The 13,736-nt window shown below is 41.1% G+C and overlaps 1 protein-coding gene across 15 annotated transcripts in view; it reads right to left on the bottom strand.

Moving 5' to 3' along the window:
- Window positions 1-936: 936 nt before the first annotated feature.
- The window catches only part of CSGALNACT1 (chondroitin sulfate N-acetylgalactosaminyltransferase 1), a 51,654-nt gene continuing 38,854 nt past the window's right edge, over window positions 937-13,736 (bottom strand). For 14 of the 15 annotated variants that reach the window (XM_087735891.1, XM_087735895.1, XM_087735893.1 and 11 more), the window contains 6 exons: window positions 8,992-9,208; window positions 7,650-7,751; window positions 6,664-6,842; window positions 6,152-6,246; window positions 2,934-3,015; window positions 937-2,570 (listed from right to left, as the gene is read on the bottom strand). In XM_087735891.1, the coding sequence (XP_087592017.1) occupies window positions 2,287-2,570; window positions 2,934-3,015; window positions 6,152-6,246; window positions 6,664-6,842; window positions 7,650-7,751; window positions 8,992-9,208 (959 nt within the window). In that variant the 3' untranslated portion in view covers window positions 937-2,286. Of the gene's footprint in view, window positions 2,571-2,933; window positions 3,016-3,037; window positions 6,247-6,663; window positions 6,843-7,649; window positions 7,752-8,991; window positions 9,209-13,736 lie in introns of those variants that run through there. The other variant, XM_087735906.1, reaches the window with a different exon arrangement.

Here is a 13,736-nt window from a genome sequence, read left to right as displayed (position 1 = left end):
ATGATGTGCTTGCTAAGGTACCCAAAGTAACAAAGTGTTGAATTTACAGGTGCCCAGTGCTTAGAATTAGAGACTAATATAGGTTTGAAGGGACCTTTGGAGATCATCTGGTCTAGCCCTGCTCTACGAGAGTGGCCAACCTCAAAGTTACATTCAGTTGCTGAGGGCTTAGGGAAATCTAAGGGAAGATAACAAAAAAACATCATGGAAATAGTTAAGGCTAGGCTTGACGCAGGTTATGATTATGAAACTTTCATAATATACAATTCAGGTTAAGTGGGACTGTAGGAACAACTGTCACCTTGGAGCAGCTCAGTTACCATAGCTCTCATACACATTCAACAAGCCATGCCTGTCTCCTCCTACTGCACAATATTTGTAAAGTTACTCCATCAAATTGTTTATAAAGGGCTTTGTTTTATCATGTATTCTGGGAACACAAAAGTTCTTTGGAGGACCTACTTGAGTTATTGCTGAAGTTTTTATGATAAGTGATGTATTTGGGCGTTGGGTTTTTTTAAGCATACAGAGTTTCCATTCTTTTTGTACTTTTGCAATGTTTTTGGACATTTGGTGAATTGCAAGGGAAGTGCAATGCAGATCATTTGCATCCAGCAAAAGACAAACACATGTAAACATGTGTTCAAGGGAAAAGGTACTTACAGTAGCATGGTCTCTGTCTGCAGATTCTGCATGCAATGCTTTCAAAAGAGGTTCATAAGCACTCTTCCTACTGCACAGTGGCACAAATAATAGTGTTTTATTCATTGTTCAGGGCTATCTTGCGTATGTCTGCCCCCAGCTTTTACAAGCCAAAAATCAAATTAGGATCTGGTTTCAGACTGCCTTGAATTATTCTGAAGCTATAAAACAAAGAAACCACATGGAGAAACAGCTTTTAGGTAAGCAAATGGGATTTCCAAGCCCATGCAGTTTTTGTTGGCTAGTGTATATTAAAATGATAAACAGCAGCCAGCATTAAAAGAAAACGCTTTATAAGAGCAGTAACCCATGCTTTCAACAGTTTTAGGCAACTGAAAAAAAATTTATTAAGGAGACTAATTTTTAGGATGCGTCTATAATTATCACAGGAGAATTTGCAGGGTCCAGTAATCCATCACAAAAATGTATTTCTTTAATTACAAAAAGCTTAGTATGCCCTGGGCAAGATTCTATATTTGGTTTAGAAGGAACACTTTGGTATAAAGTCAGAAAATGTTCATCAGTTTTGGTATCTGACATTCAGAGTTTAAAGCCTCCTGCTAAATCAGTACTGCGAGTTGATACGTATTTCCTTTTCTTCAGCATGCTAAAGCTTCTGCATTCCAGCACCCAGGTTGTGTAGAAAAATCAGTTCACTTATCTGAACCCAGTTCCCATCCACAGGAAACACAGATCTGCAGAGCATTTTCCAAGTCTTGGAAGGCTGTACTATTTCCTAGTAAGGCTAGAAGTAGAAAACCTGAAGTATGACAAAATAATTCCCAAGCAAAACCAACTTCATTTAAAAATAAATCTTGAGATACTTACAGTATTCTAAAGCAGAAATACACCATCTGATTCATGTGATACAGACATGGCTCATTGCTTTTGGTTCACTGTCCACAGAAGAGAACAAACACTACCTTCCAGCGTTTTTGAAAGATCACACTTGACTGGTAGGGCTTTCTCTTTCTGAATTTTAGAAAGCACTTTCTGAGAGGCCTCTTGTCTCTGAATGAACCGGGAGTACCCTGTTAGTGCACTGCTGCTGCCCCCCAGCCCCTTAAGGGAGAAAGATTTTTGGTCACTCCAGCTTACCCATTGTTAACAATCAGATGTCCTTCTCAGAGCAGGAGCCCCGTACTTATTCAAAAATAGCCCTTTTGAGATATGTCAGGTTAGATGTAGAAAATAACTCATTATGATTGGCCCACCAAAGGGTCAATCCTTTAAATAACCGTACACATCTCACAAACATTTCAACGGAAAAGCACATCCATTTGTTATTGTGAATACCACACTGGCATTTAGGTAATGTTCATTGTCTCCGTGACCTTGAATCTCATCAAGTGTTCAAGTCTCCCCCAGAAGCAAGTGCTGAACAGTCAGGCTAATGGAGCACTTAAAAGCCCTATTAAGAAAAAAAACAGAAGAAGGGAGGACAAGCACTTTCCCTCATCTTTTGCTGCAATCCTGCTGGAATCTCCATCCCCTTTCAGTATCATCTCGTCTTTTCTTGTTAGCAATTCTTTTCCAAAACACCCTATAGTCCAATTCAGAGGCTTTTTGCCTCCCTTTCTGGCTTCACATCTTCTTACTCCTCAGTTTCTGTCTGTGCAGGTGTGTCTCAATCTCTTGCTTGAAAACAAGCATCCCAAGCTGACCATGAGAAGCCTCGTTCATGGCCTTGGACTGCATGCACATTTTGTACTGCTCTGGGGTCAGCTCGTCCAGACATTGCTTTTCGTGCCACAGATGGAAGAGACCCCTGACAGGCGTTCGGATCACGATGAGGTTGCTGTGAAGGTATTTGCGGTACAGATGTACGTCTTCACCACCCCAGCCTTTAATGTCCAGATCAAAGCCACCTGACAAAAACAAAATCCAAAATAAAACTAGAAATATATACTAGCAAACTTGATGCTATTGATTGCACTACAGCTGTTCTCTGGCTCCAGTTTGCCTTTTAAAACAGCCATACTTTCTGCCAACATCAAAGTGTCTAAATTTCCTAGCTTCAAATCTTTCACTATGAGACAAAATTGCTTTATTTGTACTGAGCAGCGCTTAGATTCTGGTAACCTCTATGGCACCTAGGAATAGTCTGAACATCTAAGCAGAGCACTGCTGCAAATTAGAGGCATAGACACACTGGCCAAGGAAAGGGAAGCTGATCACAATTTTCTATGTTTCAGTAAAAAGGCAGATGTATTGGAGTATATTTTTCTTACCTATGTTGATAAAATCAGATCTGTACTGGCAAGTCATCCCAAAACCAAAGTCTCTCCAAAATCCAGTTTCTTTTTTAATAATCTGCATGGAGGGAAAGGAATGTTTATATGGGAGCAGAAACGCTTTCAGTGTGAGCAGCAGACAAGTCCCTGAGTGTGGTCAGAAATAGGAGCACCATCCCTTTTATTCTTCCCCATGTAAATCCATGGCTGATCCTGAACCAGTTTTTGTAGATACTCATTGCATGTTTCTGCCCCCCAAAAACAGCCATGTCATTAGCTATCATGGATAAACCCCCTGATCCAGAGCAATCAGGTTTCGCTCCACTCCTGCTGTTGTAGACCAAGTGGAGCAATACCACATCACTCTCTGGATTTTGCTTCTTCGCAGGCAAAACATTCTCCAAAATTGTTAGCTTCTGTGGGATTTAAATCTGACATAAGAAACATACTGGTAAACCAGGGAAGCCAGACTCTGCTGTAGAGCAGATGGTGGCATCTGGATTGTGGACCACAAGAGCTCTGGAAGAAAACAGTGGTTCTAATCTGACTGCACAACTGACAGCTTTTTGATTACCTTAATTTTAACAAAAATTAGGAAAGTGGTAAGAATAGTTTTCCATTACAGAACTGCTAAATCCAGCTAAAATTGAAGTCCAGAAATGTTAGGTGGTAGGCACATATCCCATAAAAGCCTTTGTATTAATGAATGTGCAGTCTACATTACTGAGATGGACCATGAAAACATGATGTATTACAGGTAGAAAATCAGAGCCGTGAGAAACCATGGCTGTCCTTTTCAAAAGCAGATACCCAAGTATAGATCCCTAAGGTCATAATTCATGTGTGTGAGTGACCTAACCCAACGTGGCGAGACACTCAAGAACTTCAGGGCACTGGGATACCTATTTAAATCCTCTAAGCAAGTCAGCAGTACTTCACACTCTTGAAGGTCTGGTTACAAACCTACTCCTTAGCAGCTATTTTTGGAAGTTTTGGCTTCACTTGCAACAAAGTTACAGAAGATGAGGAAACAGAATTTCCATTTCTGGATTTACAAATCCCAGTGTTTCCTTTACCGGAAAATCCTCTTCCAAAACAGTCTCTCCTGATTTCTCGTTCATGCCTCCCTTTTTGTTCATAACCCTTGTCACTTCAATGGCTTTTTTTTATTTTACTGCTTGCGTTGCTATCTCTTCTTATTTCTCCTTTCCTTGAAAAAGCCAAGCCACTGCAGAAACCAATTAAAAGGAAGCAAGATTGTATCTGTCAGGTCTGCACTTTAACAAGAAATCTCCCTAACGATGCCCTTACAGCAAGCTACTCATATGCATTAGCATTATTATTTCCCATTAGTGCAAGTGGCTGCTGCACAAATCAAATTCTTTCAAAGATTTCTGAAGGCTTTTTTTTTCTCAGCAGCCCAAGTACCAGGACAGAGAGCTAACACTGTCTTGTTTTAATGGCACAGATCTGGCCTCATGCCTGGGAACTAATGTGGGCTGAAAATATGAAAAATCTACATAAAAATGAGATTGGCAATACTTCTTTTAATCAAGAAGCTTTTCTAACATAAGCATCACATTTTACAATTCAAATATTAGCTATAAATATTTGCACAATCCTGACAACGTACTTTGTGGAATTTATGCTAGCTTGAGAGCTAAACTCTATTTCATTTCCTAAGCATAGTGCTTACAAGCCTAAGGATCCCTGATGGGCTCTCATCAGAGAGAAAAAAGCTAACATGAATTCCATGGTATTATCAGAACAAGTTTCCTCGGAGGAAAAAAAAACAGTGGAAAGGATTTTCCAGACTCTTCAGTAAAAGACTTTCTGGCTACCTGTTGGATAACACAGGGAGCAGTAGACCAAAAAAAAAAAATATTTTGGGTGGACTTTTCAAACTCTCATTCTTCGTTTTTCCAGAGGGATTGCACAAGGTGGGGGTACTGATGACAGAAGACTGGACTCAGACCCCTAGTGATCTTTTTCAGCTGTGACTGTTGCTGGGCTCACAGCACCCCTAATTCTTACCTACCGAGAACAACAATAGAAGCTGGGATGCTCTGGAGACAGTGTCCAGCCTGGGACAGGATGAGCCCTGATAGGGGCAGTGCCTGCAGTAAGAGGGGCAGCTGCGGCAGGCTGGGACCTGACCCAGAGGAACTGAATGAAGCTGCATAGCTGGCTTTGGCTGGATTTTCGAACTGAAGCATCTTACCAGCACTAGTGGGCAGAGGACTGTGACCCGCTGACTCTGGAGAGAAGCAAAAGTGGAGGGTGTACATACAGGGAAAGCCACCACTTCTGTCACCCCTTTAGCTTCAAGACAATGCAATGCCAGAGCACATGAGAATGGAGAATAGCATCTGCAGCAGTGCCAAGCAACGGCTCTGCCACTAGCATTCATGTGAACCTCTTGTCTCTGCGCTCTGCTTCTTCCTCACAACAGCTTCCTCTTCATCAAGGAGATTCACCTGGGTTTAACTGCGTTTTAGTTGTGTGCCTTATGGAAATATTTTTTAAAATAATGCTGTATTCCACACCAAAGATAAGCAGGTGAGATGGAAATCAGTGGAGTTATGCTGTGTTATACCAGTGCCAGGTCAAAGCCAGAAGGGACAGCTCCAAGTATGTCATTTGACTCTGAGACAACGTGGTACACTTCAAAAACATGCTGTCTGCTCGCAGGCAGTTTAATCATGAACTGTGGGATGGGAAAAGCTGCTGTAGGTGTTCAAGTAAGTGGAGGAATAACTGGAATTATGGCCCTGGAATTCTGTTTTCACTGACTCATCTAAGGATATCTATGCTTTTTACAAATGCCAGCTCTTCAAGATGCAAGCAAAGAAACTATTCAGTGCAAGGAAGAAATGAGAGCAAGATCAGAGACTGTCATCCCAAGACAGCACACTGTCTTGAGGAATTGTTTACTAAACTGAGGAATTGTTTACTAATTAGAAAATCCCTTCTGGCAGAGAAGCAGATATGGTTTAGATTCTTGGGTTCCACCTATAGAACATCAAACAAGGGCTAAAATAAATGGTACCAAGATATTTCCCTGTGAAACCTAACTGCAGAACTCACAGCAAGGTGACTGCTGTGTGGTAATCACTGTGCACAAGCAATGGGGAAATGCTACCCAAGAGAACACACACCTTTAAAAAAACACTTTGTCCAAATAAAAGCAGGCATTCAGAGAAGTGTGTACTTACCAGCTGTTGTTCTAAAGATGGGATGGAATCATGGTGGCCATAAATTATACTGGGGTTATACTGGCTGAAGAGAACAGGATAAAACACCTTCTTCCCTGGAAATGACAATGGGTTATTTTTTTTTTTTAAAAGCTGTACAAAACACACTTCTCTCTCTTACAAGATGCCGTCCAGGCCAGACCAAATCCAAAGTCACACAAGTTTTGGATTAAGACTATGTTCTTTGCATGAGAATGTGAATGTGAGGATATAATTAAGAAAAAGATCTTGTTCCAGAAAGCACAGGTGCTGAAGGCAAGAAATTCAATCACAGTGGGAGCAGGAGTGTTATAACCTTTCAAAAGCCAACCAGCAATGGAATTTTTATACATGTCTTAATTAGTTCTCTTAAGTTTCAAGAATGATTTACAGCAGTTTCATTACCAATTCAAAGACAGGAATACTCTGGCGAAGGCTGTTACACAATAGGTAAAAGTCTGTTGAAAGACAATACATTTCATGAGTAGCAGTACCTGGCTGTGTGTTCAATCTACAGGAGTTCAGGAATTCAGCTGTGAAGTATATGTCCACGTCGCAAAAAAAGAGAACAACATTGTTCCCTTTCCAAAATCGAGCACCAACGTCTAATCCTTTGCCCCTGGAAAATTCTTCATTCAACTGGATGAAGGTGAAGTTTTTGAAGTTGGCTGACCTAGGAGAAGGAAAATATTCAGGACCTTACCCTGTCCTTCCAGTTCTCAATAACAAGTGGGGGCGGGAACCCAATATGAAACAATTGACCTAGAAATCTGTAGTATCACAGTTCTGAGAGCAGTTTGAGGGAAGAGATGAAGAGATGTCCTCTTTGAGTCTTGAGGAGATTTCCACTATGTCAACATTCAGAGCTTGACCTGCGTACTCCTACGCTAGCATTCCTGTCAGACATTCTTTGGGCAGACCTCACAAAAACCCCAACAAGACTTTGATGGACAAAAATATCTTTAGCAGGCAAATATAAAATACCTGTGGTCACACTACTGTATCTATACAAGGGTCTTCTTGCCACGTGGAGATGATAACAAAAGGCTACACTGCCACATGATCTTGACAAACACAGCTATGCAAGCAAACATAATAGACCAGACCTGGCCAAAAGCATCTAGTTCCTGTGTGCTCTACTGAAATTGTCTGCACCTGCCTTTGGAAATCAACTTTCAGTTCTAACACTTAAAGCCACTTTCAAAAGCACTAAAGAAGTTACTAGTGTGAAAAAAAAGCCGCATTGAGGTAAATTCAGTAAAATCTGCTTTGTGGTTCTAAAAACCAACATCACAAACCCACAGATACAGGACTGTCAGGGTAACGCTGTTTTTATCTGATACAAAGGAAAGAAAGCCATTTTCTCCAATGCAGTTTAGACCTTTTTGGCACAACTACGAGTTTGAACAGTTATCTAGTCTCCAATTCATGGTACGAATGCTGTGTATGAACAGCACACATCAGATATTCAGGTACTTACTTGGACGTATTTTCAAGTATCGATTTGACTTCATTCATTTGTTCTTTTCCAAAGTAAACTACAGTGAGGTGAATTCTCCCATCCTGCTGAATGCCCATTTCCCTAGAGAACAGAGACAGATTGTGACTTGTCCCAGAAGTTAGCTTTCTTCAATAACCTACACCCACTGGGGAAGGCAGAGTAGGGTGAGCTGTGGAAGGCATTCCTGAGGGCACAATTCACTGACAGAGATCCTTGTCCTGACAAAGGGGCTCACTGCCTCTGTCAGATGGGACAGAAGATTATCTTTCAGGCAGATTAGGAAAAAAAAAACCTCTCTAAGCAGTGTTTGTTATATTAATAGGAGGACACTGTTAAAACAGGCCATCCAGCCCCAGGAAGAATGATCAGGCAAGCAATAACTCCAGCACTTAGGGGAACATGAGAAGAGGGATTTTAAAGAAGCTATACATACCCTACCTCTTAACCTTGAGTTTTTGTAACAGATATTCCAGAGTTCAGATCTTTGGTATTTTGTTAAGAAACATTTACTAAAATCTAAGTATCAACCAGAGATCAAGCCAGTAGCCTAAGGGTAGGACCAATCTGCACTAATGCTAGACATCATGCCTCACTTGCACAAAGTTTAGTCAGCAAGAGTTCGTCTATAATCAGCAGAGAGATCAGCATGACCAGAGGGTGATTTCTCCCATCCTAAAACAAGCATCTATCAGATGGCTAATTTAGACAAGGAGCCTATTTTTAGACAGCTGTAATTAGGCAAAACAAATCCAATTCTAACAGTCAGTATCTGTTTCTAACACAGTCTTTTCCGGGCAGCTGTTTAAAGCTACATCTCAATTAAATTCTCCCTCCAAACATCATCTCTGTGCTGAAAAATAAAAGACGTTTAAAAGTAACTATTGTGAAAGTTCAAATACATTTCCTTCTTGCCTCTTATTGCCTTAATCTTTTCTCTAATAGGGCCTGGCAAAGTGTCTGGGAGCACTAATTCCCTTTTCCCTTAGAAATGTTCCTTTGCAACTAATGGCAAGAAATCCTCATGTTGCCACAGTTGCGTGTGTCCCAACAAAGCAAAGCAGATGGAGACACATAAGCCAGGTGCATGCAAATCAGAAACCCCGATGACCAGAATGTAAGTGCTTTTACTGCTAACCACAATGCATTAAGCAGTCAAATGCCTTTGACTCTCTGTAATCTCAAAAATGACTTCTTAGTGCCACAATGTAATGTTATGTAAAAGTAGCATGATTTTCACTGAGTGAGGCCTTGATAACTCCTGAAATTGCATCTTACTTTCCAAGTAAGAAAAAGCAAAGGCGCTACTGGAATGGAAACTTACCTGAAATTCTGCATGAATTGCCGAAATTTGCTGGCTCTCTTGGCCAATGGTACAATGACATTAATAAGTGTGTCAGCCATATTGACATTTTCATTTTTCACTTTCATTACAGGACCGAATGGCCGGAATAAAACAATCTTCTTGAATTGATGTTTTGTGTCTCCTTTGAAAGTCAGCTCATACAAGGTGCCTTTGTCTTTTTCTGTGCGGTAGATCCCTGCGTGAAAACAAAAGAGAGGAGATTTTGGATTAAAGCTGGGCTCCTGGGGGGGGGGAAAAAGGATGCAGTCTTCATGTGTTACACCTAAGCTGAAAAGGCAGCAGAGGCATGAGATATTTACTTTTAAACCAGTACACAATCCGCCATCCTTTGGAGGATGCTGTCACTCTGGCCGGGACACAGCCCTGGGTTGCAGGAGCTATTTGGTATTCTTGCAGGCACATTCCTAGGCTTGGCTGAGTTACAAACCCCTGAAGGTTACCAATTGCTCACACTCGGTGTAAGCCAGCAGACATACTGTCCTTATTTTTCAGACTGCTCCAATTGCACACTGCAGGCATGCATGGTAATGGTGATGCAGAGAGACTGCGAAAGGCAGCCTGCCTCTCTGCAATATGAGTGATTAGGCCACCTCCCAGCAAAGCAATTTCCTGATGAGCACATTGATTTCCTCCTTTCTGGGATGTTCTCTGGAAAGTCCCCTAATAAAACTATGCAACCAGGCCCCAGCAGCCACCAACTTCACCCACTGCCCATCAGAACAAAACTCTCCTGTTACTCAGGTGTGAAGAGATTTTTATTTTATTTGTGGCAATGATGCCCACTCCTGAGCAAGTAATGGTCTGCAAGGATGACACTAGGGAGTTTGTCAGAGGCTAGACCCAGGACACAACCCTGGAGACTGCATTAGACAGTCTCCAGGGATATTTAATTCACACAAGCAGGTACTTATTTCCTGTATGGAATGAACTTCTAACATACTCGATGGGTGATATTGGTCCCATGCTGAGGGCTGGCATGAACGATAAAAGTATTGGTCATGCCCACTGAAACACTATTCTGATACCTTAAATGAGATAAAAGTTGGCAAAAAGGCTATCGATTTTACCCATTCTAAATGACAGTTCAGTCCCTACAATGCATGCTGAAATAAAGCTTTTTCATAGTTAGAACCATTATGTTTAAGAAGGAATAATTAAATGCTAATTCTAACTACTTGTTAAGCCACTGAAAATATCCTAACAACTTCATCAGTAGAAGAGTATAATTGCATTGCCTTCCATCTCTTGCAGAAACTTAAGAGACAAGCAAAACATGTCTGGAAGAAAACTCCTCCGCTTGACTTGTTTCTTCTTTTTTTTTTTCTCCCCATCTGGTTATCAAGCACAGCTTGACCAAAATAATGCTTTTTTTTTTTTTTTCTTAGTCATTCCCTGATGTGTAACATCACTGTGCGTCCGACCCATAGACTGTCAGTTCTGTCTGTATTTCTTGTGAAGGTCTGGGTCAAAGGTTTCTCTGAACAGCAAAATGACATAAGCTCTTCATCTTGCATTGTAGCTTTTACGTTGGCACGTCCAGAACATCCAAAAGATTAATGAGGTATGATTTTATCTGGTCAGAGTTCTGTGGACTGTCTTATCTTCACTATCATTGTGTAAGTGTTTTATTCTTAATGAACACTTCAGTTGGTTAATACTATATGCAGATTTACTGATCGGTTATTCACTTCATGTTTTATTTTTAATATAAGCTGATTCAACAAACACTCCAATCCTCCCTCCAGCATAGCAGATGAATCTAGTGAGTGAGCAGCTCCATCATTCTTTTACTGCTAATCTTTTAAAGCTGTGCCCTTGACTCCCCCTAGCTTCTTCTATATAGCGTGCCCAAGGTGCAGACCATGAACAGTTCTGTTACTGAACTTGAGCCTGCACTTGAGATCATCTGAATGGTAACCTAATAGTCCCTGCATTTCCTCCTCCTAGTGTCCAGAGAATGGAAATCTGGGCCTTTGAATTCTGTTCACCCATTTATTCTTACAGAAAGCCTGCTGATGATCCGAGCGTGTTGCTGGGTGCACTCATTTCCTCAGGCAGTTTTTGAACACAGGTCTTGCCAAGGAAGTTTGTGCTGTGGAAGGTTAAGGTTGCATTTTGACATTAAGCTAAACAAAAATCTAAATTAAATCTGATTTGCATTTTCTCTAGAGAGAAATAGATAGGACTGTTTCACGTCTGACATAGTAAACTAACATTTTTCATAACAGAGCTCTAAATTAAATTAACCAATACTATCTACCATGCAATGTCTCAAAGCCTTTGCTTCTACATCCTCTTCTACCCCAGCCAAGAAACAACGACCCCACAGATACCACTTCCCCAGAGATACGTGCTACATTTGTGGAATAAAGGAAGCTTTGCCAAATAAGCAAGAAGCACCTTAAAGCAGAATGCATGTTGTGACCTGAGGGGTCCCTCCTAGTGCTATACACACGTCAACGGAGGCTGCTTCTAACTCTGCAGTTTTGTTCTTGTTCAGGACTTCTACTACAGCTAAAAACAAGCAGCTTAGGTGACGGCAAGGTTCCCTCACACAAGGTGGTGATCCAAGAATTTATAATCCTAGCATTTTATCTTGAAGAGTATTGTATGCAAGTTTAATGCATGTAATTAAATATAGCTATTCTTGATGCACATTTAAACCATTTGTTTTCCTTTTTTAACCACCTTTTTTCCTTTTTTAAGTATCTTCTTTTTAGAAGCAGAGAACAAAGTGATTTGCCCAAGGTCAGGCAGTGAGCCTCGGAAATGAGCCTGAATGTCTTGAGTCACTCTGGGGACTCACCCAGCAGAACATTCTGCCTTTCCCAAGATTTTTCCATTTCCAAAGGCACTAATTCTTTCATGCCATCAGGACTTTTTACATGATTCAGAAAGATGCGTCAAGCAGCCTCTTTTCTAAAAGATGAGCTATGAGGAGGGGAAAAAAAGTAGTCTCAAAAAAGTAAAACAAAAAACCTTTCCCTGAAAAGGTTGCTGCTGAAACGAAAGCCTTCAAAAGGCTAGATGTTCACTATGGATAAAAGGTGGTTACTTGATCATCTATTACTTCCATTACAGCAGCTATGTTTCAGAATATGCACCGTTCCTTTCAGAGGCAGGGAGAAAAGTCAAGGCCTTTGGAAATCCAATGTAAAAAAGTGAACAGGAGCTTTGGGTCAGCACAGAGACTGGCCCTAAAATGAAGGAAAAAGACAAGTGAGAAGCAAAAAAAGACCTGGGCTGAAGGGTTGACTAAAGAGCAGTAAGCGTCCAATCTTCAGAGCAGCAATTCCCAGGGCTCTCTAAAGAAATGGAAAATACCTGATCTCTCTTCAGCAGAGCAGGCAAACAAGTTTCAGACATCTACGTGAAACTGACAACTAGCAAACAGCCACACAACCTTAACAAAATGCTGTTGAGTGGATGACAATTTTCACCTCAGTTCCATAGACCATAGGCTTCAGGTCTTCCACTGTCAATAGAAACACTCCCTGGACCCGTGCTCATTACTTATGTTCTGTTAGATGTTGTAGGAACCGCTATTAGGATTTATCAGCATTCATTGTCCCCATTTTAAGACAATATTACAGTGATCTTCCCACTTCATGTGTAAAACACAGCATCTTATCCTTTCAGAAGGAGCATCATCTTTTCTCCAAATAAGCTTCCACGGCAAAACTGCATCAGGTAGCCCACCACCAGCAGCTGTCAATTTGAGAAAGCAAAGCTACTCCTTTTCATTTGTCTCTGAGACCTTATTTAAAATTCCAGTCACTGGACAGCCATGTACTTCAGGTAGGAAAACTTACGATACAGCATATTTGACAGTGCCATGGCAGGGCATTTCTGAAGCAATCCACGGATTTTTCTGGAACTGTTCCTATTGGGAAAGAGTATCACCAGACAGTGATTACATTCACTTACGGAACACACCACTCAGACTTGTCAGAGTCTCTAAATTATCTCCGTCTTTGAGAAAATTAATGACTTCCAAATCTATTCAGCTCTGCTGCCATTTACATAAATTAATGACCAGGCCTGTTATTCTGCCCACTGAGCAACTGGCTTTCTATTGGAAACTGAGCAGTCCTTTGCCTGCTTATAATACACAGAAATTTCTGATCTTTTCCATGTTGTTTCTTACTAACTCCTCATGGCAGAAAACCAGTGAACTTGGTATAGAAGTGGGAGGAATAAGGGGGAGAGGGGAGGATTATAACAGCTGAACAGCCCAAGTGCCTCTGTGAAGAGAGAAGCAGAGCAGCAGCCAGATGGATACGTTTCGGGCCCCAGGGAGAAGGTGTGGTGCTCTTGGTTTTGAACAAGAAAAAATGGAAAATTCCACGTGTCAGCTATTACTCCTGGAAGGAGAACTGTCTGAGAATCCTATCCAAATTTCATGTAACAGCAAATCTGCTGAGAAGGAGTTTAGCTCAGTAAGGTACTGGGGTCACAGTCTAATTCCCACGCATAAGCCGTTCTGTCTAGAAACTGCAGAGGATGCAACACTTATTTTAAGAGATCCCAGCCACAGAGACAAAACATCTCCTCAAATGTAAAAAGTGTTTGAAGAAACATTTTCCCTCTGCAAAGACAAGAATAAAGGCACGAAATGGAAAAGAGGAAGAGATACAGACCCTAATCAAATTTATTGCACCACACCACCCCCCTGCCTATCGGCATATGTTAGCAACGAACTA

The sequence above is a fragment of the Nipponia nippon genome, unplaced genomic scaffold, assembly GCF_047370975.1.
Source record: "Nipponia nippon isolate SJK-2023a ecotype South Korea unplaced genomic scaffold, ASM4737097v1 scaffold_6, whole genome shotgun sequence".
In the NCBI taxonomy this organism is placed as follows: Eukaryota; Metazoa; Chordata; class Aves; order Pelecaniformes; family Threskiornithidae; genus Nipponia; species Nipponia nippon.
The sequence above is the reverse complement of the archived record's forward strand: the minus strand, read 5'-3'. Positions and strand labels throughout refer to the sequence as shown.